The following is a 27201-nucleotide window of genomic DNA, read 5'->3' as shown; positions in this document are numbered from 1 at the left end:
GCCTCGACCGGGCGGACCATGCCGGAGGAGTACTTCCGCTAGACGCACGCACTTCCGGCTGCATGGAACCAATGAAAGCGCGGCCGCGGTGTTCCCTACGCTGGCTTCCGGGCCGAGGTTGTCTGCTGGAGGACTGGGTCCGTTTGGCCTTCAGGGCCTGGTAAGCACCCCGCACTCGGCCCTAGGATACCCGCCTTTGGGAGCGTTAGCCCAGTGCCCCTTCTTGTGCCAAGCAAGGGGGAATGCACAGTGACTGGGCCTTTAGAGTCCTTTGTAACGGCCCCTGAAGCCGGGTCTTCATAGTCAACTCTTGCCCTTTACTTCGTTCTCGGAACCAAAAAGTTAGTAATATTTCCTGTAGCCTTGGTGCCTGTCAATTCACGTGGAGACCCTCAGTAGAGGTGTGTTGAGAGCCGACGCCCATGCGCTTTGAGGGGCGTGGGTAAGAGGCAATAGGGAAGAAACAGGCTTTTGTGAAGGACTTTTCCTTTTCTCCTAAGTTCTTTCCAAATCTGGGAAAGATCAGATCCACTTTCCTGAAAGTGGTTTGTCAAACCCTTTGAGAACTAGGAAAATATCTGCTGAATGGACTTGAAACGTTACCCGGGAACTGAATGGAAAAACTTTGGGGGTGATTTCTTCTTCCTGAAGAGGCAGTACAGAGATCCACAGGCCATCGGGTTTTGTGGTAAACTTCGTTCAAAGACAGTATTAAAATTTGCATTTCATTCCATCAGTACAAACTTCAAGTTTGAATTATCATAACGCTCTAAGGGGTGTATTGCTGCAGCCCCTTTGCCTCGTTTTTATTGTTGCTTATTTTTTTCTTTGTTGTTGTTGCTATTGTTTGCAGTTGCAATTTTGAAACGGCTTTTCTATCCAACTGTCAGCCTATTTGCAAAAATGCTTCCAAGTCAAGACTGTGTGCCTGTTGTGTTGATGCAGTTATCTCTAATTTTTGATGTGTGAATGTGTGCTAACTTCTTAGTTGGAATGCAACAGTGAGTGTGAGGGAACTTCGTTCTACTAGAACGGAAGCCTAAGTTGTGGGAACTTTTCAGCCAAAAGCTGAAATTGGAAGGGGAGAGAGAGGAGGAGGAGGCGGCCACCAGTAAGTGAGATTCATGGGGCTGGAGATAAAGCTCAGTTGTAGCTCCGTCGCATAAAGCCCTGGGTTTAATCGCCAGCACCACATAAGCTGGGAATGGTGGTACACTCTGAGGTAGAGGCTCCAAAATGAGTTCTAGAACAGCCTAGGAACATGAAACCCTGTCTTTGGGGGTGGGGGTGGGGGCGGTTCTCTATGTATCAGTCCTGGCTGTCCTGGAACTCACTTTGTAGACCAGGCTGGCCTCAAAATCACAGAGATCTGCCTGCCTCTACCTCCCAAATGCTGGGATTAAAGGCATGGGACACCACTGCTGACTGAAACCCAGTCTTAAAACAAACAAAATCCAACCAAACAACATAAATTAAAAATGAGTACAATAGCCAGGCAGTGGTTGGCGCAAGCCTTTGATCCCAGCAGAGGCAGGTGGATCTCTGTGAGTTTAAGGCCAGCCTGGTCTACAGAGAGAGTTCCAGGACAGGCTCCAAAGCTACACAGAGAAACCCTCTCTCAAAAAACAAACAAATGAGTTCAGTAGTCCACAACTGTAATTCCAGTGCTTGGGATGCTAAGGCCAGACGACCAGGAGTTCCAGGACAGCCTAAGCTACATGAGTCCTTATTTAAAAAAAAAAAAAGGAGGAGGAGAAGATGATGATGAAGAAGAAGGAAGAAAAGAAGAAGAAGAAGAAGAAAAAGTAGAAGAAGAAGAAGAAGAAGAAGTAGTGACAGATTCAGAGTCAGGCACTGTGATGCACGTCTTTAATCCCAGCACTCAGGAGTCAGAGACAGGCAGATATCTGTGAGTTCAAGGCCAGCCTGGTCTATAGAGTGAGCTCTAGGATAGCCAGAGCTACATAGTGAGACCTTGTCTCAGAGAGAGAGAGAGAGAGAGAGAGAGAGAGAGAGAGAGAGAGAGATAGATAGATAGATAGATAGATAGATAGATTCAGGTTGCCATAAAAAAGAATAGCCTTGGGCTAGGGTCATAGTTCAGTGATGGAGGGTGTATTGCCATGTGCTTGATCCTGGGTTCTGTCCCCAGAACTATGGGGTAAGGCGTAGAGAAACAAGGTCCTTTTGAATGTTACTCAAGTGGTTTGGATTTTTTTTTTCTAGTAGTCATATGGATGACAATTCTCCGAAATTTTTTTCTAATGTAAACACAGGAAAGTGGCCAATTGCTCTTGAGGGACAGGATGTCACCACTATACATCTGGGAGTTTTGTCCTTGTAAGAAAACAGGATAAGGAAAAAAAGCACATTCCATATAGTGCTAACAGGAGATGGAAGAGACAGTTTTACTTAGCTCTGGTAATGAATTAGGGCTTGGAATCATGGCCCATGTGGGTTTGCTTGTCCTCCCTATCAGAGACAAATAAAGTTAATGTTAAACAAGCAAAAAGGAGTTCCAGGCCAGCCAGGACTTCACAGCAAGGCTCTGTCTCACAAACAAAGCAAGCGAAGGAGCAAGCCTGGACTACTCAACCGTTTGAAGGATTTGCTGAATGGACTCTTGTTCACAGTGTACTTTTGTAGTTTTGTTTGTTTGTTTGTTTGATTGATTGATTTTGAGACAGAGTCTCACTGCCTGGAACTCTCTGTGTAGACCAGGCTAGCCTTGAACTCACTGGAATCCGCCTGCCTTTGTCTCCTAGGCAGGATTAAAGAGTGTGTGGCCACTCTAAGTGACTAAGGCTCCTTCCTTAGTTTTGCTATGATACAGTGTTCCTTTCAGGCATGGTTGCTGGTGTTAGTGTGTGCAGTCTTAGCTGTGGAGGAAAGGTCCTGCCATCTGTGCACTGCAGTTGCTTCCTCTGGGTCAGGACTCTGCAATTAAGTGCTGAATCTTCTGGCATGCCTTTGGGTTCTTGTGTAGAGTTAATGACCTTGAGGCAGGAAGGAGGAGTGATGTGTTAAGATAGTCACTCAGAAGTGGGAATCCTAGTTGGGAAGCTAAATAAATGCAGAGCTTGATAGGAGGAGTTTAGGGGACTTCGGCTTGGACTTAGTATAGGGAGCTATGCTGGGGCAGATGGAATGTGCGTAGTGGGAAGGACCACAAGCCAAAGGCTTTCTGTACTCTTGGGCCACCTTTATTAATTTATGAGGTGTCGGGGGTTGAACCAAGAGCCTCACACCTAAGCCTAATGTTCTATATACCTGATGCTCATGTTGGATTTAATTATATATTTCACTCATTTTTTTTAAAGATTTATTTATTATGTATACAGTGTTCTGTCTGCAGGCCAGAAGAGGGCACTAGATCTCGTTACAGATATTTGTGAGCCAACATGTGGTTGCTGGGAATTGAACTCAGGACTTCAGGAAGAGCAGGCAGTGCTCTGAACCGCTGAGCCATCTCTCCAGCCCTATTTCACTCATTTTTTGAGACAGAGTCTTCATGTAGCCCCTCTTGGCCTTGAACTCGATATGTAATGACATTGAACTCCTGATTCTTCTGCTTCCACCTCCCAAGGTTTACTACCCATCCTATTTATAGAGTGCCAGGGGTTGAACTCAGAGCCTCCTGAATGCCAGGGAAGTCCTGTATATCCCTAGTCCTGGGCCTCTTTTCTATGTCCACTAACAGATATCTTGTAAATCTTGCATGATGGGTAAGAGCTTCGACTTTTAGAATTAACAGTGTTACTCCACTTGTCAGATCCTGGGCAAGTTAATCAACCCCTCTAAGCCCCAGTGTCTTCATATGTAAAGATGGTGTGTTTGGAGAGAGTCCCACCTCATTGTGTTGTCAGGATTCCATGAGTTCATAGGAGATGCTCGACATGTAGGAATAAGTCCGTGAATGTTGCTATTGTTATTATCATGTTCAGCATCATTATTATAGTAATATAAGCCTAATTGAAATAGACACATTCAAGGAGAATGAGTCGCTGTATTGTCATTCTAAGACAGGTACAGGAAAGAGAATGGGGATGCCACAAGTAAGAATCCCGAAGATGTCTTCTCCAGTGCTCAACACTCCCAACTCACCCTAGGTAACCACCGAGTCACCTTCTGTCATTATATAAATATGTATCATGACCCAGATAGGACTTCTTATAAGTGGACTCCAACAGCGTATACTCATGTCTGGATCCTTTCACTCAGTGTGCGAGATTTGATCATGGGAACTTAATGGGCTGTTTTTAGGAGAACTTAGACATTATTACTGAGCAAAATGCAGACAGCGATGGTCTGGCTTGTGAAGTTTCAGAGGGAAGAAAAGAGTATCAGGGCCATTTGTGTGATGTTTTCTTTCTTTCCTTTTGGTTTTTCGAGACAGGGTTTCTCTGTGTAGCTTTGTGCCTTTCCTGGAACTCACTTTGTAGACCAGGCTGGCTTCGAACTCACAGAGATCCGCCTGGCTCTGCCTCCCGAGTGCTGGGGTTAAAGGCATGCACCACCACCACCCGGCTTCTTTTTTTTTTTTTTTTTTTTTTTTTTTTTTTTTTTTTTTTTTTTTTTTTAGACAAGGTTTCTCTGTGTAGCCCAGCCCTCACTCTTGCTTTCACTCTGTAGACCAGGCTATCCTCAAACTCACAGAGCTCTGCCTTCCTCTGCCTCCCAAGTACTGGGATTAAAGGCATGTGCCACCTTTATGTTTTCTGTTAAGAATCTGTAGTACTGGTCAGCTGGGGCCAAACAGCCACAGTTAGTAAGAGATCAATGACATTGATGTGAAATTTTCTGGGCTTCATTGGGACAAATAGGAAAGTATTTCCTCAGGGTCATTACATGGAGTTGTAGTCCAGAGGGGCCAAGACTATACTCAAGCTAGTAGCTGAACTTGGCAATGTCTGAGGTCTTCTATGAGGTTTTTGTTTTTTTGTTTTTTTGTTTTAATGGCATAAAAGCTATTGTATTGAGCCAAGCAGCAGTGGTGCATGACTTTAATACCAGCACTAGGGAGGCAGAGGCAGACAGGTCTCTGTGAGTTCAAGGCCAGCCTGGTCTACAGAGTGAGTTCCAGGACAGCCAGGGCTACCCAGTAAAATCCGTCTCAAAAACCAAACCAAAAAAAAAAAGAAAAAGAAAGAAAGAAAACTTTCAAAGAGACTTAGAATTTTAAAAGTATTGAAAATTTTAAAGACTGAGAATTTTAGCAGTTGGCCTATTCTTTGTATTATAATATTAACATGAGACTTTGGGGACAAGAAATTGAAAGGTTATGGTTTAAAGTGATGTGCCAAGTTGAAAAGTGGTAAAAGTTCATTGTCAGCTTTAACTGTTAATTGCCATAGCTTAAAGTCCTCGAAAAGGAATGACTTGATGGAAGAATTGTCTGGATTGGATTGGCCTGTGGGTGTGTCTGTGGGAGACTGTCCTGTGCTTTGATGGAGAAGGGGCCCCACATTGGGCAACACCATTCCCGGCATGGGCAACACCATTCCCTGCCAGGTGGTCTTGGCTATGTAAGGAAGCCAGCAAGCAGCATCAGAAGTCTCTACTTCAGGTTCAGACTTGAGTCCTTCACTGATGGACTGACCTGGGAATAGAAGGCAAACGAGCTTTTCCTCCCGAGTCGCTTTTGGTCAGTGTTTTGTCAGAGCAACAGAATGAAACTCAGACACTTGCTACAAAGTAATTGGCTGTAATGATATGAAAGATTGTTGTAATCCATAAAGAGAGTCTCTTTATCCAAAATTTCCCACAATGTGAAGAATCAGTAAATTGATCTTGGGAGATGAATGTTTGAGTCGCTGAGTCCTTACGAGGCTGGTTCTGAAATAGGCGATTTCCCTTCTTTCATCCATGCTTACATTCTGTGGCCGACATCAGCTCAGATCCTAGCTTCTCTGGACAGGAAACTGAGGTTTATAGAAGCCAGAGCAACAATCTTGAGAGTTGTGAAGACCCTCACTCCTCCTTTGCATGAATTTGTTGGTGATGGCAATCCTGTGACGTCACTTGACAAATTAATTCATTTCTTGCTTCTTCAGTGCTCATTCATGTTTAAATGAGCAACTTCCTTCCACAATGGCTGGTCTTGGCATGCTTCCTATTGTGGCCATGGTGCGCAGCTGACATTTCATGCAGAAGTGGCAGCTAGGAGATAGTCTTTGAGATGCCTGATGGTAGTGGCCAAGCTGCTGGGGCAGGCTCAGTTGACCCAGGCTGTAACTGAGGCAGGAGACCAGCAGGACCTATGGGCTAGCCTCAGACTGTTGGCTTTGCATCTGGCCTTGGACAGGTCACTTTGGACAGCCAGATGAGCCCCATGCCAGAGAAAAGCACTGCAGGACAAAGTGCAGGGTCTAATTAAGGTGGAGCGGAACTGGGGGGCGGGGAGGAACTAGGGGGCGGGGCGGACCTGGGGGGCGGGGCTTTTAAAAAAAACCCGATTGCTTTTCACGGGAGCTTCTTTTGCACTGGTGTGGATGATTGCAGACTCATAGTTGAGAATAAGAGACACAGAAGGCTTCTGTGAGGACCTCTCTTCCCCCCCCCCCAAAAGAAGCCTGAACAGGAAGCCATTGAAAAGAACTCTTAAAACTTGTGAGAGGGATGCTGACGCTTGGCTCCCCACAGTTGGTGGCTTCTGGCAGGGGTGGGGAAGGACTCTGTTTTCTCTAAGGGGTGGCCACTGCGAATGTGACCATGCTCCAGTGAGTATAAGGGCAACACAGATTGGACTTGGTATATTTTTTTTCTTCTCTTCTCTTTTGGGGGAAGGTCACAAGGGTGGGAAGGGTGGACCTGGGAGGACTGGGAAGTCAGTGTGATGGGGTGCATGGTGTGAAATTCACAAATAATCGATAAAAGTGCTACACTGGAAAAATTATTCCTTCAAAAGTTCATACACATGGGGGCCACATATATAAAACGCTTGTTGGTCATATTCCAACAGTAGCCTCTTGTCCCTCCCCTCATCAAAACCCTCCCACCCCCAGGTCTCCTTTTGTTCTCTGTGGCCCAGAGGCTTTAATTAAGGTTCCTGTGTGTGTGGTGGGGGAGTAAGAGCACCTTACCAGGGGTTACACCAGTGAGAAATCTGACTCCCTCCACCAGCAACCATCAACTGCCTATAGCTGCTCAGGGAGGATGGGGCCTTCCAGGCCCCTCCTCTGTCCATGATGATAGAATGTTGAGAGAACTAGTCCTGTGCAGCTAACCAGTGCTGCTGGGAAAAGATCTGTCTTTGAGACAGGGTTTCTCTTTGTATAGTTCCTGCAACTTACTATGTAGACCAGGCTAGCCTCAGACTCACGGAGATCCACCTGCGTCTGCTTCCTGAGTGCAGAGTGTCTTGTGTCTCAGGTGGGCCAGGAACTGCTTGAATTACTGCTCCTCCTGCTGTCACCTCAGGAGTGTCTGGAATTACCAGCTGTGTGCCACCACCTGGGCATAGGCAGTGCTGGTGACTGAGCCCAGGACCGCTGCTGTGCTGGGCCAGCACTCTCCCCGCTGAGCTACATCCCCAGGAAGCTTCATATCTCACGCCAAGCCTCCCATTCCTGTAGAACTCTGTTGTCTCGGAGGGTCCTGCAGCAGGAGCCAGGCCTCCTCACAACATGCTGAGCTTTCTTAGCTAAGCAGTGTCTTCTCTTGAGGGGTCTGCAAGCATCTGACACGGATGGGAACTTGGGAAGTGTTTTTACTTACCCGTGGATATCAGGTTGCCCACTGACAACAGCACAGATAAATAGTAAAGTTCAGGGGTGGTTCTCTCCTGTGTGAGAAGCAAAAAGCACTGTCAGGAACGCCTTTGTTATTGCGCCAGTGGTGTTGGGTTTGGGTTTTGTTTGGCTTTTTGTTGTTGTTGTTTTTCAAGACAGGGTATCACTATGTAGCTCTGGCTGACCTGAAACTCACTCTGTAGACCAGGCTGGACAAAAACCCAAGTGATCTGCCTACCTCTACCTTCTGAGTGTTGGGATTAAAGGCATGCACCACCACTGCCCTGCTCTGTTCGGGTTTTGATTTAGTGTTTCTATAGCCCAGGCTGACCCAGAACTTGCAATCTGCTTCCTCTGCCTCCCAAGTTCTACAGTCATGGGCACATGACTACAGTAGTCTTGTAACATTTATTGTCTTTAATATTTATCAAAAAATGTTTTTAGGGCCAGCGAGATGGCTTAGTGGTATAGTAGGTAGTTTGAATATAATTTGCCCCATAATCTCCTAGGGAGTGGCACTGTTAGGAATTGTGGCTTTGATGGAGTGGGTATGGCCTTGTTGGAGGAAGTGTGTCACTATAGGGGTGGGCTTTGAGATCTCCTATGCTCAGGAGACTCCCCAGTGTCCAGTCAACTTCCTGTTGCAAGAGTTGCCATGGTCATGGTGTCTCTTCACAGCAATAGAAAACCTAACTAAACAATGGGTAAAGGCATTCACCACCAAACCTGATGACCCGAGTTTAATACTGCATGGTGGAAGGGAACATTTACTCTACAGAGTTATCTTTGGACCTCCACATGCTTCCCATGGCATATGTTTCCAAATAGACATCACAAACACACACAATAGTGATACACTTTTTGAAATTTTTTAAAGATAAAATTCTAAAGTAGAATTTACCCACAATAAGAAAAATCTCAGGCTGAGTGTGGTGACGCAAACCTTTCATCTCAGCACACTGGAGACAGAGGTGGGTTTCTGAGTTCTAGTCCAGCCAAGGCTACAAAGAGAGACTGTATCAAAAAAACAAGCAACAACAAACAAAACAACAAGACTACCACCAACAACAACCAAAATGTCACGTGGGATGGTTTTAGGAACGTGCTGGCATGGAACCCGGGTCTCATACATACTAAGCATGTTTTCCACCAATGAACTACAACCCATACTCCTTTAAAAAATAGTTTCGGGGGCTGGAGAGATAGCTCAGAGGTTAAGAGCACTGACTGCTCTTCCAGAGGTCCTGAGTTCAATTCCCAGCAACCACATGGTGGCTCACAACCATCTGTGATGAGATCTGGTGCCCTCTTCTGGCCTGCAGGCATACTGTATACATAATAAATAAATCTTTAAAAAAAAAAAAAAAAAAAGAAAAGAGACCCCATTGCAGGGGCTCTTGGTTAAAAAAAAAAAAAAAGTTTCTTCTTTTTTGTGCACATGTGCACATATTCATGTATGCATGAAGGTGTACATGTTTGTGCAAGTGTGTACTGCATGTAGAGGCAGGGGGATACCTCAGGTATCCTCAGGAATGCTGTCTGCCTCCTTTGAGACAGGGCCTCATGCTGTCAGACAAGGCTGGCAGCCCTTAAGCCTGGGGGTCTGCTTGTCTTCACCTCCCCAACACTGGAATTATAAGTGTGTACCACCACACCAAGCATTTTCATGTGTGTTCTGAGGATCAAATTCAGGTCCTCCAATATGAGAGGCAAACACTTTACCAACTGAGCTCTCCCTCTGGCTCCTAGAGCCGTTGTGACTTTCCTAAAGTAACTGCACTGTGCATCTCACTAGGAATCCCATGTCTGTGTATTTCTGTCTTCTGCACAAGTAGATAGTAAATATTGAAAAGTGATGGTTGTCTGTTTGTAACCAAGCTTTCAGAGTAAGACGAGCGTTTTAAAATTCTTTTGGTTTTTTGAGACAGGGTTTCTCTGTGTAGTTTTGGTTCCTGTCCTGGAGCTTGCTCTGTAGACCAGGCTGGCCTCGAACTCACAGAGATCTGCCTGGCTCTGCCTCCCAAGTGCTGGGATTAAAGGCGAGCACCACCACCTCCCAGCATGTTTTAAAATTCTTAAAAACAAAGCCAGGTGGTGGTAGTGCACACCTTAAATCCCAGCACTCAGGAGGCAGAGGCAGGCAGATCTCTGTGAGTTCGAGGCCAGTCTGGTCTACAAAATGAGTTTCAGAACAGCCAGGGCTATACAGAGAAACCCTGACTTGAAAAACCGAAAGAAAAAAGAGATGGTTCACTGGGTAAATGTTTGCTGCAGAGCCTGGTAGCCTGAATTTGATCCCTAGAGCCCACATAAAAGATAGAGGAAGTGGTGCTGGAGAGATGGCTCAGTGGTTAGGAGCAGTGAATGCTCTTCCAAGGACCTGGGTTCAATTCCCAGCACCCACATGGCAGCTCACAACTGTCTGTAACTCCAGTTCATGGCAAAACACCAATGCACATTAAAAAAAAAAAAAAAAAAAAAAAAGAAGAAGAAGAAGAGACCTGGAACCCACAAGTTGTCCTCTGGCCCCCTTCAAATATTGTGGCATGCATGTAATCATACACATAGATAAATTAATGTTAAAAAAAAGAAAGAAAGAAGGAAAAAACATACACAATCTGATGCCAAGACGGTCAACAGCACTGTGCACACTCCTTCACCAAAGGACCCGGCACCGAACACAGAGAAGGTTGCCCTCAGAGCCTGCGGGGCCGGCTCCATCTGAGTGAGCAGTACCACGAGACCTGGAAGGACAGGATGCAGTCAGTGCTGGTTAGGTGTCGTTGGCTCAGAGACATGCTCCTTTTCGTTGTTTTGTTTTTGTGTCTTGGAACAGACTCTTATTGTAGCCCAGGCTAGCTCAAGCTCACAGTCTTCTTTCCTCCCTCTCCTCAGCCTAAAGGGGTTCAGCCGAAAAGAGCTTAATTTCTGTCTTCTCACACCTTATATACCTTTCTCTGCCCAGCCATATTACTTCCTTCCTGGTGCTGGGATTAAAGGTGTGTGTGCTTCCCAAATACTGGTAGCAGAGGCATGAGATCTCAAGTGCTGAGATTAAAGGTGTGTGTCACCACTGCCTAGCTGTTTCTCTCCTAGACTGAGCCAATCTCATGTAGTCCAGGGTGGCTTTGAACTCGCAGAGATCCAGACCAATCTCTGCCTCCCCAAGTGTTAGGATTAAAGGTGTGTACCACCACTGCCTGGCCTCCATGTTTAATCTAGTGACTTGTTCTGTTCTCTGATCTTCAGGCAAAGTTTATTAGGGCACACAATATATCACCACAGTCTGTTCTCTCCTTCTATTTTTCCCATGGATTCCTGGAATAGAACTCAGGTTGCCAGGCCTACCCAGCAAGTACCTTTACCTGCTGAGCCAGCTTGGTGGCCCAGCACTATTAACTGAATGAATAACTAAATCCAGAAATTTCTTTCTTTCTTTCTTTCTTTCTTTCTTTCTTTCTTTCTTTCTTTCTTTCTTTCTTTTTTTTTTTTTTTTTGAGACAGAGTTTCTTTGTGTAGCTTTGGTGACTGTCCTGGATCTCACTCTGTAGACCAGGCTGGAATTCACAGAGATCCGCCTGCCTCTGCCTCCCAAGTGCTGGGATTAAAGGCTTGGGCCACCACCGCCCGGCCCAGAACTTTCTTGTAACTATATAGACTGTTACAGTTCAGGCATGGTGGCCCATGCATGTAATCCCAGCATTGAAGGTCGAGGGGCAGGAAGATTACCATGAGTTTGAGCCTAGCCATACACGGTGAATGCAAAACCATCCATCTCAAGAAACTAACACCGCACCCCCCAAATAATGAGGAGGGGGAAGGAAGGAGAAAAAGCAATTTGTTTTACTAGACTTAGCCTCAGTTTCACATTCTAATTGTAGGATAACTATGAGGGTTGCTACTCAAGAAGTTTAAAAGATTCTCGTCATTTAAAGTTTTGTTTTATTTTTAATGATAGTGCCAATCAAACCCAGGTCATCCTACATGCTAAGCGAACATTCTACCATTGATCTGCAGCCCAGCCAACCATCAAAGTTTTCAATGTGATTTTTTTTTCTTGTGTGCCAGTCTGTGAATGTCTATAGAGCAGAAACCTTGTCTTAGCCACTTTATCAAATAATAGACACCTGCTGAGTACTTACAGGCAGCCGCACACCTACCCAGGGTGAAGAAGGTGAAGATGATACTACCAACCAGGTTGGCCAGGAGAGGCTGACTGCAGTACCGGGAGGATCTGGGCCTGAAAAGCAATTCACAGGCTGGTACCCTTCATCACTACAGAACCTCTGTGTCTGAGGTGCTTCAGGAGCTCCCTTCATGTCTAACTCTACTCTGACAATGGCTTCATCTTGACTCCTGGCAGCTTGATAATGAATACCATTAATCGAAACTAGGAAATAATGCTTAGCTTTCTATTCCTCATTTGATGGTTTGGCAAAAATACTTTGTAGACATTCTGACCGTTGGGAGTAAAGAATTGCGCTGTATTGTGTACAAACCTCCTCTGGTAGACTTGCATTGTGGAATTACCACCAGCTCATGCCTTCTCTTTGTATCCCTGTCAAGTCAATGGATTCTCAGGTTTCAGATTTTTGTAGAATTTCCACATTTTTAAGATTGTGACTCTTTATTTTAAGCAACTAGATTGTGTTTGCTTTGCTTCCTCCATGATAGTTGTCAGTGGACGGTCTCTAGCCTCCTCCACAGTTGTTAGTGGACGGTCTCTAGCCTCCTCAGTTGTTAGTGGACGGTCTCTAGTCTCCACAGTTGTTAGTGGACGGTCTCTACCTTCCACAGTCAGTGGACGGTCTCTAGTCTCCACAGTTGTTAGTGGACGGTCTCTAGTCTCCACAGTTGTTAGTGGACGGTCTCTAGTCCCCACAGTCAGTGGATGGTCTCTAGTCTCCACAGTCAGTGGACGGTCTCTAGTCTCCACAGTTGTTAGTGGACGGTCTCTAGTCTCCACAGTTGTTAGTGGACGGTCTCTAGTCTCCACAGTTGTTAGTGGACGGTCTCTAGTCCCCACAGTCAGTGGACGGTCTCTAGTCCCCACAGTCAGTGGACGGTCTCTAGTCTCCACATTCAGTGGACGGTCTCTAGTCTCCACAGTCAGTGGACGGTCTCTACCCTCCACAGTTGTTAGTGGACGGTCTCTACCCTCCACAGTTGTTAGTGGACGGTCTCTACCCTCCACAGTTGTTAGTGGACGGTCTCTACCCTCCACAGTTGTTAGTGGACGGTCTCTAGTCTCCACAGTCAGTGGACGGTCTCTAGTCTCCACAGTCAGTGGACGGTCTCTAGTCTCCACAGTCAGTGGACGGTCTCTACCCTCCACAGTTGTTAGTGGACGGTCTCTACCCTCCACAGTTGTTAGTGGACGGTCTCTACCCTCCACAGTTGTTAGTGGACGGTCTCTAGTCTCCACAGTCAGTGGACGGTCTCTAGTCTCCACAGTTGTTAGTGGACGGTCTCTAGCCTCCACAGTCAGTGGACGGTCTCTAGCATCCACAGTTGTTAGTGGACGGTCTCTAGTCTCCACAGTTGTTAGTGGACAGTCTCTAGTCTCCACAGTCAGTGGACGGTCTCTAGCATCCACAGTTGTTAGTGGACGGTCTCTAGCCTCCACAGTCAGTGGACGGTCTCTAGTCTCCACAGCTGTTAGTGGACGGTCTCTACCCTCCACAGTCAGTGGACAGTCTCTAGTCTCCACAGCTGTTAGTGGACGGTCTCTAGTCTCCACAGTCAGTGGACGGTCTCTAGTCTCCACAGTCAGTGGACGGTCTCTAGTCTCCACAGTCAGTGGACGGTCTCTAGCCTCCACAGTTGTTAGTGGACGGTCTCTAACAGCTTTAGCTGTTAGCATTGAATATGAATGGCACATCAGTTTGGAATCCAGTTGATTGATTGATTGATTGTGTCTGCCTTGCCCTCAGCCTTGCAGACATTAGCCAACACTTAGATCCTTGGGACTGACCTCTAGGAAACCCATGAGTGGTGACACTGGTGCCTCACCATCTCTCATTTAATGACTTCTTATACTGTAAGTAAATATTTGTTAAAAGTTAAACTTAATCTGTCCAAATCTCTGCAACCTTCACTCCAGTGAGGTTTTCAAGAATGCAAAGAGGTGGACTCGACTGCTACCAGTAACAGGAGCAGAGGCAAGGGGCAGCAGCACCTAAGCGTGTAGCAGGAACCCCAGGGGGCACCCGCACCACCCCGCACCACTCCACAGGTGAGGCCTGCCTGGGCCGAGACTCACCTTAGCAGCACATAGAACTGGAGTGTCAGGGTGCCGACCCCAAACAGGAACACCGCCACCTGGCTGCACGGCACAGGGACAGGGAGGTACACCTTTAGGACTTCAAGGAACCAAATTCAAGTTCTGTTTCATGCTAATTAAACCAGGTGGAAGTGAACTGCCATGCACTCCACTCTCCAGTGAAATGTACCTGTTAATACCTAAGCAAAAAGTTACTAGCTGCCATTATTCAGCTCGTTAGGAAATCTGTAGGACCTTGATCCCTTTACCGTAATTAAGTTAATGTTATGAAACAACACACAAATAGTAAGAAGTATTAACTGAAAGTAAGCATAAATAGAAAAACAAAAAGTTAATATTTAAAATTGGATAGATATATTGAATATCATACTTATTATCTTATTTAATATTCACAAAATTCTATAAGATAAGGACTATGTACTCCCCCTTGCCATTTTCTTTTCCTTTTTTTTTTTTTTTTTTTTACAATAAGGCCTCACTACATATCTTTATGGCCAGAAACTCGCTACATAGACCAGGCTGGCCTTGAACTCATTCCTGCTCCTGCCTTCTGAGTGCTGGGGTTAAAGAAAGCACCACCACACAAGCACATGAATGCACACACTTTTTTTTAAAGACTAAGTCTTACTACATTCCCCAGGTTCTTCTTGAACTCCTGTGCTAAAGCAATCCTCCTGCTTCATCTTGCCAAGCACTGGGACTAGAGGTACATGTTACCAAGACTTGGGTCCCCATTTTAAAAATGCAGAAACCAGGGTTCAGAAAATTTGACAAGGACAAACAGCAGCAGTAAGCGAAACAATTAGGATCCTCGCCTACACCTCTGTTAGCGTTGCCTACAGTTGGTGGAACCACACTGAGTGTGACCGATCAATGGAGGTAGCCTGCTTACCACAGCCTGCAGACCAGATGGGAATCACTGCTAGCTGCTGCAAACATTAATTGTTAAATTATAGTCCATCTCCTCCCCAACTGGCTGTTCTCACTTTAATTGTTTCTTTTATCAGTAGGGTTTAGGGCCAGATGTCTTTAGGATATTCATAGAAAACAATTATTGCACCTTCAAATGAAGGTGCTCTAAAGAATAGATACCTTCAAAATCTACACTATTTAAAACACCTGTAGCAGCATCAGAACAAGATATAGGCTCATGCTTAAAGTTACTAGTTTGAAAGAAATAGCATCCATTTAGAGGGCGGTTGTGAGAGGTAGTCTGATGGGTAGGTCATTTAACAGTGGGTCAACATGGTTTTAGACTGAGCATCCGGAAATGGGACAAGGAGAGCCCAGTAGAGTCACAGTACTCTTTGAGACAGCTGTAGTTGTAGTTAATGCTTCCAAGATGTTACATTAATGTTCCCATCACGGTGTCTTTAAAACTCAAAAGATGGGCGATTTAGAAGTAAATTTTTAGTTAAACTTGAAGAACTGCCCCAGAAGCAGTGAACCTTCTGACTCAGTGTGCTGGGGAGGAACACTTACAGCCTGAGCCGATGTGACCTCGGCAGCCAGCAGTGCAGGTGATAGGCTGTGTGGACCACACAAAAATGAATCATGGCGACACTGGTCCGGTGGCGATCTGAACAGTTCTGCCTGAGATTCCACACCCATCGGTCACCGTCATGTTGGGACAGGCCACGAGGTAGGAGCTCACTGTAACTTAACCCTTCTGTGCCTTGGGGGGTCAAGAGTCTAGCTGAGATGGCTGAATTGGTAAAGCCAGGATGGATATCTGAGACAGGTCCTCAATGTGACAAAGGACGAAGAGAGCCTCCTGTGCGCTGAGAGATCAGCTTCCACCAGCCTCCTCAGTCACCAAGGGGAAGGAAACCTGAGCTCATCCCCCGCACAGGGTGGGGCTGGGAGCATTTTGTTCCGTCTCTGTCTCTAGACCCCAGGCAGCTCCCTGACTCTCCACAGCATGCTCTTAGCCTTACCTTCCTTCCGCTCCGCTCTCCCTTGGGGCATAGTGTCTAGAACCTGACTTGGGCATGCCCAGGGCTGGCAGATATCCCAGTTCCCTAGGCCACAGATCTATGGAGATGTTGCCTTGTTTTGAGACAGGGTCTCCTATAGCCCAGGCTGGCCTTGAACTTCTGGCCCTTCTGTTTCTCCCAGCTCTCCAGCAGGTGCATCGTCTGGGAAGTGGATAGGGGTAACACTAGAAGGGACAGAGTTAGGGAACCCTGGTTTTGTGATGAAGAGTGAGAAGTGGGGCATTGAAATCCTTCCTGTTCAGCTCATTCTTCTCTCTCTCTCTCTCTCTCTCTCTCTCTCTCTCTCTCTCTCTCTCTCTCTCTCTTTGAGGGTGGAGGGGAAGAATACTACTGGGGAATGAACCTAGGGCATCCTGTACCTGCATTTGAGGCAAGCACTCAACACTGAGCTATAGCCCCAGCCCTCAACTCATTTAACAGTATACTAAATATCAATGACTATTCCTAATTTTCTGTCCACATTTAGGAGTTTCCCTGTTGTTTGGTTTTATTGGTTGGTCAGAATGTGTGTGTGTGTGAAGGTGCACATGTATGTATGTATGTGCATGTGGAAGCCAGAGTAAGTATGTGGTGGTGTTGTGCCCAAGTTGCAAGACCACCACAGAGCCAATATCCAATGCAAAACACAAAGGGGTTTATTGATAACAAGCAAGCTCGGGCTTGGTCTGCGTCCAACATTCAACACAGCGTGTGGAGGAGGATGTCCCCGAGCCCTCACTTGAAGGGGTTTATATAGGAAAGGTTTACATGCAGCTTGGGATTGGACGAGGGGGCTAGGGGTGAGGTAGTTCTTTGAAGTTACTGGCTGCACTATAAGCATGTGGTTACTGATGGCTAACAGGATGCAGGGTATCTACAGAGACATAATTTTTACTCCCTATGTCCTGCTTTTGTTGAACCCAAGATATACACATTCAGATTTATTGTTCCAGTCCTACTCTCCTCTGAGGTCAACTTCTGGTCAGTTGAGCCCATTACTCCCCATATCTTGTTTTGCCAAGTCCAGGATACATAGATTTATTGTTTCAGCCTTATCTTCCCATAAGTTCAACTTACCATCAATTCTAAAACTGCTGGCCAGCAAATACCTTTGTGTGTGTGTGTGGGGGGGTGTCTCTCAAGATGGCTACTGATTTTTTCCTTTCAGAGTCATCCTCAATAGCTGTCCACCTTAGCTTTTGAAATAGGGTCTCACACAGAACTTAGAGCCTGTTGATTGAACTATACTGGCTCTGCTTTGAACCTGGAACTTTTGGATTTGGAGAGACTGGCTAGCCAGAGATGCCTTGACACCCTCCAGTCTGTGCCTGGCTTTTTTATGTGGTTCTGGGGAACAAATTCAGGTCCTCATGTTTGCAGAACGGAAAAGCACTTAAGACTTTACTGACGAAACCGTCTCCCAGTCCCTGGTGTTTTTTTGTTTGTTTTGTGTTATTGTTTTTGTTTTTTGAGGACAGGAGATTGGGAAGATTTTTTGAGATGAAATCTTGGTCTTTAGTCCAGGTCCTCTCAGATCCTTGCCTCACCCTCCTCCTACCTCCCCACACCCCCACTCTCCCACCCCACCCCAAGCAGCTGGAACTCCAGGGGACTGTTTGGTTTGAGGGCCTCAGGCATTCTTACCCCCATTCCCACTGACGACATCATTGCTGCTTCTCTTGTTTTTTCAAGAACTATATAAATTACCTTGTTTGTTTGTTTGCTCGTTTGCTATGCGGGGAATTGAACATCTCATATATATGTTAGGCAAGTGTTCTGTCACTTGGCTAGATCCCCAGCCCTGTAAATTACTTTAATAAAATTCTCTCTATCACAAAACCTGAGTGACATCCATCAGTAAATATTCACTTCTGCTTGTGACTCAGGATCACCTGTGGGTTTGCTGATCATGAGCTTCTGGTGTCACCTGGGCTTGCTGTGGGAATCGGCATCTTGGCTGTGGCCTGGCTGTGGCCTGGCTGTGGCTTGGCTGTGGCCTGGCTGTAGCTTGGCTGTGGCCTGGCTGTGGCCTGGCTGTGGCTTGGCTGTGGCCTGGCTGTAGCTTGGCTGTGGCCTGGCTGTGGCCTGGCTGTGGCTTGGCTGTGGCCTGGCTGTGGCCTGGCTGTAGCTTGGCTAGCCTCTATGGCTGCAGCCACCTCTTGAGAGGTCAGCTGTCTTAGCAGCACCAGGGTGGTGGGTGTAGCTAGAGTTTTCCTTCCTGGCCCACAGGCAGGACAAATCTTTGTCACCCGCCAGTCCCACAGACGCTCGAACCCAACCAAGTAAACACAGAGACTTATATTGGTTACAAACTGTATGGCCGTGGCAGGCTTCTTGCTAACTGTTCTTATAGCTTAAATTAATCCATTTCTATAAATCTATACCTTGCCACGTGGCTCGTGGCTTACCGGCATCTTCACATGCTGTTTCTCATCTTAGCGGCTGGCAGTGTCTCTCTGACTCAGCCTTCCACTTCCCAGCTTTATTCTCCATCTTGTCCCGCCTACACTTCCTGCCTAGCCACTGGCCAATCAGTGATTTATTTATTGACCAATCAGCAATACACTTGACATACAGACCATCCCACAGCAGGTGGGTGCAGCTGTCATGGCCCAGCAGTCTGGCAGGGGCTTGTTTTCATGGTAGAGGCCGCAGCAGAAGACAGGGACGTCTCTGCTGTAAGTTGAGGTGTTGTCTGAGTGTTTCCTCAGAAGTCCATGTGCTGAAAGCTTGGTGTCCAGTGTGGCCCGGCTGCGGTGGCTCCTTCAGGAGGAGTGCCTAGTGGAAAGCAAGGAGGTCAAGAGGGTAAATTGGGTCTACAGAGCGAGATCCAGGACAGGCACCAAAACTACACAGAGAAACCCTGTCTCGGAAAAAAAAAAAGAGAGAGAGGGTAAATTGGTTCTCAGAAGAACAGGTTTTTTGTTTTCTTTTGTTGGTTGGTTGGTCTTTTTTGAGATAGGGTTTCTCTGTGTAGTTCTGGCTGTCCTAGAACTTGCTCTGTAGACCAGGCTGGCCTCAAACTCAGAGATCCACCTGCCTCTGCCTCCTGAGTGCTGAGATTAAAGGTGTGCACCTTGTTTCAACGTTAGCCCACACCATAGGCTTGGCCCTTTCTGAACAGGACTGGTTTGCTTTCTCTTTCTCCACCATGTTGTGACACAGCCAGGATGCTGGTCTATGTTCTTAGGCCTGTGGAATCTCTTTTCTTTAAAATGTACCCAGCTTTAGCCAGTCATGGTGGCACACCTGTAATCCCAGCACTTGGGATGTGAAGGCAAGAAGATCAGGAGTTCAAAGGTATCTTTGGCTTCATAGCCGGTTTTAGGCCAACTTGGCCTGTGAGACTTTGTTGCTGTCTCCTCCTGTGTCCCTCTCTGGAGTTAGAGACATGTATCCTCTAGCACGTTATTGTATGTTACTATAACAGCAGAAAACTCTATGATATAATAGCCTGTAAGTGCTAGGCTCAGGACTAACATGCTATCTTTTCTGCCATATTCTTTTGGGCAAATCGAATCATAAGGAATAGAGAGTTCTATCCCACTCTACTTGGTCGGAACTGCACACTTATCCAAACAAAGGGTAGAAAGTGAAGCCGGTTTACAGTTCATCTCAATCAGTGAAGCCAAGATTGTGCCCACCTGTTTGCAGGGAGAACCCGGGCGGATGTCAAGAGATCTATAAATGAGCTTGCTTCCTTTTTCCTTTGTAGACAATGGTGTCAGAGGTTTCCACTTAGATCAACAACTCCAACTTCTGACCATGGACACATCCGAGAAGACAGAAGTGGTTCTCCTGGCCTGCGGTTCTTTTAATCCAATTACCAACATGCACCTCAGACTCTTTGAGCTGGCCAAGGACTACGTGAATGCAACAGGTAGGAACAATAACCTAGGTAGCTTAAGACTAGAGGCAAAGCTTGGTGGTGGCGCACGCCTTTAACCCCAGCACTCAGGAGGCAGAGGCAGGCAGATCTATGTGAGTCTGAGGCCAGTCTGATGCTCAGAGCGAGTTCTAGGACAGCCACGGCTACACAAAGAAACCCTGTCTCAAAAACAAAACAAAAATAGCTAGAGACACTTGACTGTTTCGGTGTGAATGCCTGATCATGGACACAGCATGTTGCTCTGTTTCCTGGCATAGAGATTTAACCAAAAAAAAGTTAACGGGGCCAGCAAGGTAGCTCAGCAGGTAGAAGTGCTTGTTGCAAAGAGTGCAGCAAGGAGGTGTGAATATGGCCGGGTGTGGTGGTGCATGTCTTTAATCCCAACTGTCAGCACTTGGAAGTCTGAGGTAGGTGGATCTTTGTGAGTTCCAGACCAGCCTGGTCTAGTTCCTGGACAGCCATGACTACACAGTGAGACCTTGTGTCAGGGGGAAAAAGAGGAGGAGGAGGAGGGGGAGGAGGAGGAGGTATGAATAACATAAGAAAGGGCAGGGCTGAGCAGACACTGCCAGGAACATGCTTGCTTGGTGCTGTCAAGCGCCGAGGTGAGGAGAGACGGATCCTTGCATCTGCTGTAGGTAACAGTGCAGATTGATTCAGGCTTTTCACAAGGGAACTCAGCAATTCTGATTGGAATTCTGACCAACAAGAACTTTAAGTGTAAGCCATGTTGGCATACTTACCCAGAGTGAGTGTGTAAGGGGTGTGTAGGGCATTAGTTGGAGAAAGTGAGAGTTGTGAAGGTTGTGTAACAGCGTGCATGTGCTCAACAGTATAGAATTGTACACTTAAAATACTTTAAATGATAACTTTTAAAATCTGTTATTACAGTTTCTTTTCTAATTTAAAAAACTGTATTATTTACATGTGCGGGTGTTGTGTGTGACATGGTATACATGAGGAGGTCAGCAGAGGAAAAAGTCTGTTCTTTCCTTTCCTTTCACCATGGGTATCCTGGGGATTGAACTCAGATTATCAGTCTTACCACAGTTTCAGTTAGCTACTAAATTTGACTCTTTGTTTAAAAGAGAGAGGGAGAGAGAGAGAGAGAGAGAGAGAGAGAGAGAGAGAGAGAGAGAGAGAGAGAGAGAGAGGTGGAAATTGTAACTATAAAATAGTATCGGTCATATTTCCTGTCCATAAAGTCTGGTTTGTTATTCCTAATATCAAGCCAACTCTTTAATCCAGGAAAATACAGAGTTATCAAAGGTATAATTTCACCTGTTGGCGATGCGTACAAGAAGAAAGGCCTCATCCCTGCCCACCACCGGATTATCATGGCAGAACTTGCCACCAAGAATTCCCACTGGGTGGAAGTGGACACGTGGGAAAGTCTTCAGAAGGAGTGGGTGGAGACTGTGAAGGTGCTCAGGTAACTGTGGCACAGTCCACATCATTGGTTCAAGGGAAGGGGGCGGGGTTGTTCCCGTTGCCATGTTTTCTGTTCTCCTGCCTCTGATTGACAGGTCTGAGGTTGTCACCAAGGGTCTTAGTCACTGCTCTGTTGCTGTGAAGAGACACCACGACAAGGCAATGCTTATAAGAGGAAGCATTTTACTGGGGGCTGGCTTACGGTTTCAGAGGTTCAGTCCATTATCATCCTGGCAGGGAGCATGGAGGCAGACAGTGTGCTGGAGCAGTAACTGAGAGCTACATTCTCATCAGCAGGCTGAGAGAGACACAGGCCTTGGCATGGGCTTTTGAAACCTAAAACCCACTCCCATGACATACTTCCACCAACAAGGCCACACCTTCTAACCGTTCTGATCCTTTCAAAGTGCCAGTCCCTAGTGAAGAAGCACTTAGATACATGAGCCTGTGGGGACCATTCTTATTCAGACCACACATCAAGGCTGCACTTTCCTACAAAAGGCTACCACGGGATGCAGAGCCTAACTAAGCCTTTGCTTTTTTTTTTTTTTTTTTTTGGTTATTCTTTTTGGTTTTTCGAGACAGGCTTTCTCTGTGTAGCTTTGCGCCTGTCCTGGAACTCAGTCTGTAGCCCAGCCTGGCCTCGAACTCACAGAGATCCGCCTGCCTCTGCCTCCTGAGTGCTGGGATTAAAGGCATGCGCCACCACCGCCCAGCAAGCCTTTGCATCTTTAAGCATGAGGTGAGATATTGACACATTTGTTCTTCAGAGATAACTCTGTCAGAGAATAAAGGAAACCGGTCTGGCCTTCCTGCCTGAAGGGAGAAAGACAGAGTTCCTCAAGGAGATTGTGGTGATCAGTCTTCTTAGGTGTGGAAGAGGGAAGGGAATGGCTTAAAGAGGAGGTTAGAGCATAGGCCTACCCATAAAAGATAATGATTACTTAAAAAGGCCGGGGCCACAGCCTGAGGACATGAAGTCAAGACTCCTGCAGCATCTCTGGGGCAGGGTTCATAAGCAGGCTGAGATGTGACCTGACAGTTCTCAACTTAGGATCTGGCTCTTCCGTGCTCTTTGTCACTTACATCGTGTTAAATTAAACCAGAAGATGTGAAAATTCCTGCCAGCCCACCCCCAAACCCCCAAACTTATAAATGTCTGAACTTTTCTTTGTTCTTAGGATTTGCTCAGGGAAGTGTGCTGACTGTTCTGAAGAGGCTCCTCTGCCCCCACATCCCTCTCCCAACAGTGTGCACTCTCTCTCTCTCTCTCTCTCTCTCTCTCTCTCTCTCTCTCTCTCTCTCTCTTTTTCTTTTCTTTTTCTTTTTTTTTTTCTTTTCTTTATTTTTGGCTTTTCAACATAGGGTTTCTCTGTATTAACAGCTCTGGCTGTCCTGGAACTTGCTCTGTAGACCAGGCTGGCCTCAAACTCACTGAGATCCGCCTGCCTCTACCTCCTGAGCTCTGGGATTAAAGGTGTACAGCACCACTGTCTGGCTTTGTCATATTTAATAAGGAGGAGTGTCAGGCAGTGCTTGCCCAGGGTCCAGCCCAACCGTGTGTGCTGCTTCCAGGGGCACACAGGAGGCTCTCCAGACCTCTGTGCTCAGACCTATGAAGGCAGTCCAGGGAAGGAGGCAGTGTCTAACCGTCTCTTCATAATATTGAGAGTGGATTAAGGGGCTTTCTGAAGACCCTGTCTAATGCCTGTTCTTAGGATTCTCAGTCCTCCAGACTTGCTGGACAGGAAGGGGTCAGAGTAGGACACAGAAGCCACTCTGGGCACTTTGAGTGCAGTATGCTGGGATGCTGAGATCCACACATTAAAGAGACTGGAGACGGCAGCGGAGTGGCCCTTGAAGTCAGAGGAGGACCTGAGCTGTGGGTCATGGAGGGTGCTGCAGGGTGACAGTGGCATCTTTCTCCCAGGACTCCCCCCATGGTCTTACCTACAGAATCTCAGCTACACTGGAAGTTTCCATGAGGTCTCTGGCTAATGTTAGGGTTGGACAGGGCATTGAGCAGAAGGTGGCTGCTGTCTGGACTCCCTTTTTAGGGTTAACAGGAAAACAGTGTCCCCGCTGATGGTCAAAACTCTCCCCTGTAGGCCATGCTCTTGTTTCACTCGTCCCTCTCTGGCTCCATGGCAACTTACTACACCTCCTGCACATTCAGTTTGGCTCTTGAGCAGGAGAAGGGATTAGGGCATGAAGGGCCCACTGCTGGGTTTGGGGTGCGGTCCCTATTGCTAGGGTAGCTTCGCAGTGACGTAAGTACTGAACCTCTGCTGCCGGCCCAGATCCTGCAGTGCTGCTTCTTTGAAGGCCTCAGCCACCTGCCCTCCCAGTCCCTGTCCTTGCCATGTGCTTCTTCATTGCAAGATCAGGCCCTGGTCTGTCGCGGTCAAGGGTGTAGGCCAGGTCTGGACCAGACTGCTGGGTTCAAATCCCGGTTCTGTTGAACATAAGCTAAAAGACTGGACAGTTTAATCAGCTCCTCTCCCGGGGGGAGGCTGACAACGCCTGATAGAGCCAACAGTGGTGCGTCCTCTCTCCGTCAGTTGATGAAGGTCAGGAACCCTGCTCCAGGAGGACCTGCAGCTCTGGCCTCTCCGTTTTCCTCTCCGTTGCTAGGCCAATACTTCTCCTAACGTGAGAACTTGAGAAGATTGGGTCAGAGTTGTGGAAAGGAATAAATAATTACTATTAACTCTCACTGTTGCAGCACACACAACATTCACAAGAATACTTCAGAGAGCACTCTGACATCACATTCTTTTTTTAAATTTTATCTTTTTATTTAATGTACATTTGTGTTTTGTGTACATGTATGACTGTGTAAGAGTGTTGGATCCCCTGGAACTGGACAGTTGTGAGCTGCCATGTGGGTGCTTGGAATTGAACCTGGGTCCTCTGGAAGAACAGCCAGTGCTCTTAACCACTGAGCCATTTCTCCAGCCCCCTAAGGAACATTCTTTTGTGTTGTCATTTTGTAGACACCATCAGGAGAAGCTGGCAGCTGGCAGCTGTGATCACCCACAAAGCTCTCCTGTGCTGGACAGGCCTGGGCGGAAGAGGAAGTGGGCTGAACAAAAGCAGGATTCTAGTCCAAAGAAGCCCCAAGAGCCCAAACCAACAGGTTCGTGGTGTTTGACCAGGACCCCAAAGGTTGCTCAGACTCCACAGCAGGTTTATTTCTTATTCCATACCTGCTGGGTTCCTGATTGTAGGATGGAGAGATTGGTTCTGGGGTAAAAGAGCAGATCTACTTACCTTGCATTCATGCACATGCACAGCCACTTTAATATGGGTGATTATTAAGAAAACGAGCCCACCAGTTGTTGGTGGTACACACCTTTAACCCTAGCACTTGGGAAGCAGATCTCTGAGTTTGAGGCAAACCTGGTCTACAGAGTGAGTTCCAGGACAGTTAGGACTGTTACAGAGAGAAACCCTGTCTTGGAAAAAGAAAAAAGAAAACAAACTCTGAAGCTCTGTGTGGTTTTTCCTTCAAGGTGTGCCCAGGGTGAAATTGCTGTGTGGGGCAGATTTACTGGAGTCCTTCAGTGTCCCCAACTTGTGGAAGATAGAGGACATCACGCAAATTGTGGCCAACTACGGGCTCATATGTATCACTCGGACTGGCAGTGATGCTCAGAAATTCATCTACGAGTCCGATGTGCTGTGGAGACATCAGAGCAACATCCACCTGGTGGATGAATGGATCACCAACGACATCTCATCCACCAAGATCCGGAGAGCTCTCAGAAGGGGCCAGAGCATCCGATACTTGGTACCGGACCTTGTCCAAGAGTACATTGAAAAGCATGATTTGTACAGCTCTGAGAGTGAAGACAGGAATGTTGGGGTCATTCTGGCTCCTCTGCAGAGGAACATCGCTGAGGCTAAGCACAATTCCACAGCATGATTCTATGCATGACATCAGATGCCTTTGTGGAAATTCAAAATGACCCAGTGTTAGTAGCTCAGGGAAGGAATCGCCATCCTGTTTCATAAACTGAAGTTTAAAGGTTTGATTAAAAACCAACAGGAAATTAAGATCAGTTGCTAAGATGAATGTTTTAAATAAGGCCATTAAAAAAAAGAGTAAATCCATTCAAAATCTCCCCTTTAGAGGCTGGAGAGGTTAAGACACTCAGTGCTCTTCCAGGGGACACAGATTCAGTTCCCAGCACCCACATGGCAGTTCACAATGGTCTGTAACTTCAGTTTCAGGGGATCTGATGCCCTCTCTGGTCTCTGAGCACTCCAGGCACATGCATGCTACATAGACATACACGCAGGAAAATACCCACACACAGAAGGAAGAACAGTCTTACTTTAGTCAGGTCAGTGATGCACACCTGTAACCCCCACTGCTCCAGGAGCTAAGGCAGGAGAATCGCTTTGACCCCAGGAGAACTAAAGTGCTGTTTGGGCTTGCTGCCAGCCATCTTTATCCAGGATAGACGAAGGAATTCTTTAAACCATGACCTTGGCTGGGGATGTAGCTCAGTTGGTAGAGCACTTGACCAACAAGTCTGAGGCCCTGGGTTAAAATACCACGTAACTGGGCACAGCAGTACACACCTGTACTCCAACTACTTGGAGGACGGAAGCAGAAGGATCAAAAGTTCAGCATCATTCTTGACAACCAGCAAGTGTGAGACCATCAAGGGATGCTGGAGACCTGTCCCTAACTAAATGAAATAAGTGATCCTGTAAAATGCACCAGTAACCAGTGGTCCTCCAGCTTTGCAAAATGAAAGTAGTGGGCACACCTGGAAGAAGTCAGAACATACAGCAGTTCTCACTGCTCCACATCAGCATGGCTGATCAATGGTGGAATGGCTCAGCGGACACAGGTACCTGCTGCCAAGTCTTGCACCCTCAGTTCAAGCCCCAGGACCCACGTAGTAGCTAGGGAGAACCCATTCCCAGAAGGTCGCTGACCTCCACATGAGATAAAGAGAATAGCTGGTAAAGCTTTGCCCAGGTGTAGCTGCTCGATGCCCACCTTTGGAGGCAGGGGGTGGGCCAGGCTCTGCCTTGAGTGGTTTCTCAGCAAAGCTTTGTTGCTGACCCATCATCATCTTTGTAACTTTGGGGACAACTGCAAAGATAATGTCACAGTGCCTCTGAGAAAACCACAGAGAGCAGGGCAGTAATGGCACACACCTTTAGTCCCAGCACTAGGGAGGCTATAGAGAAATCCTGTCTCAAAAAACAAACAAACAAATAAATAAATAAAGGTGAAGAACGTTCATACTTTTAACCATTCATTCTTGTGGTTTTCTTTCTTTTTTTTTCTTTTTTCTTTTCTTTCTTTTTTTTTTTTTTTTTGGTTTTTCGAGACAGGGTTTCTCTGTGTAGCTTTGCGCCTTTCCTGGAACTCACTTGGTAGCTTTTTTGTTGTTTGTTGTTGTTGTTGTTTTGGTTTGGTTTGGTTTGGTTTGGTTTTGAAACCGGGGTTTCTCTGTGTAGCCCTAGCTGTCTTGGAACTCAGTAGACCAGACTGGCCTTGAACTCTAGGAAATCTGCCTACCTCTGCCCTCTTCATCTTTATTTATAATCTTATAATTAAAAGATGAAGGAGCCAGGCGATGGTGGCACACGCCTTTAATCTCAGCACTTGGGAGGCACAGGCAGGCAGATCTCTATGAGTTCAAGTCCAGCCTGGTCTACAGAGCAAGTTCCAGGACAGCCAGGATTGTTACACAGAGAAACCCATGCTCCATCTGAAACTGTCAAGTCTCTGAAGAGCTCTGCAGTCTCTTGTCTCAGTGCCATATGAACCTGCATCTCCTTCTCTGACCCAAAAACTGAGACCATAGTTTTTGTTAAAACACAAAGTTGTTGCGTGATTTGGTACTGATCGAAACCGTACAGGAA

At 46.7% G+C, this 27201-nt stretch overlaps 1 protein-coding gene across 1 annotated transcript; it reads left to right on the top strand.

The window, feature by feature from the left end:
• The first annotated feature begins 49 nt into the window (after nt 1-49).
• Nmnat1 (nicotinamide nucleotide adenylyltransferase 1) lies at nt 50-26589 on the top strand. Its single transcript, XM_059255399.1, has 5 exons — nt 50-160; nt 19705-19869; nt 21127-21310; nt 24306-24448; nt 24825-26589. Exons 2-5 carry the CDS (start codon nt 19755-19757, stop codon nt 25235-25237), a joined length of 855 nt encoding a protein of 284 aa, XP_059111382.1. The 5' UTR covers nt 50-160; nt 19705-19754; the 3' UTR covers nt 25238-26589.
• Nucleotides 26590-27201: the final 612 nt, after the last annotated feature.

The sequence above is a fragment of the Peromyscus eremicus genome, chromosome 2 (assembly GCF_949786415.1).
Source record: "Peromyscus eremicus chromosome 2, PerEre_H2_v1, whole genome shotgun sequence".
Lineage (NCBI taxonomy): Eukaryota > Metazoa > Chordata > Mammalia > Rodentia > Cricetidae > Peromyscus > Peromyscus eremicus.
This window is presented reverse-complemented; position numbering and strand designations above follow the sequence as displayed.

Excerpts from the sequence above, each read along its gene's own strand:
- Nmnat1 (XM_059255399.1), top strand. The coding sequence starts at position 19,755 with ATGGACACATCCGAGAAGACAGAAGTGGTTCTCCTGGCCTGCGGTTCT. Across the intron at positions 19,870-21,126 it reads GGACTACGTGAATGCAACAG|GAAAATACAGAGTTATCAAA; the intron begins GTAGGAACAATA and ends TCTTTAATCCAG. Across the intron at positions 24,449-24,824 it reads CCAAGAGCCCAAACCAACAG|GTGTGCCCAGGGTGAAATTG; the intron begins GTTCGTGGTGTT and ends TTTTCCTTCAAG.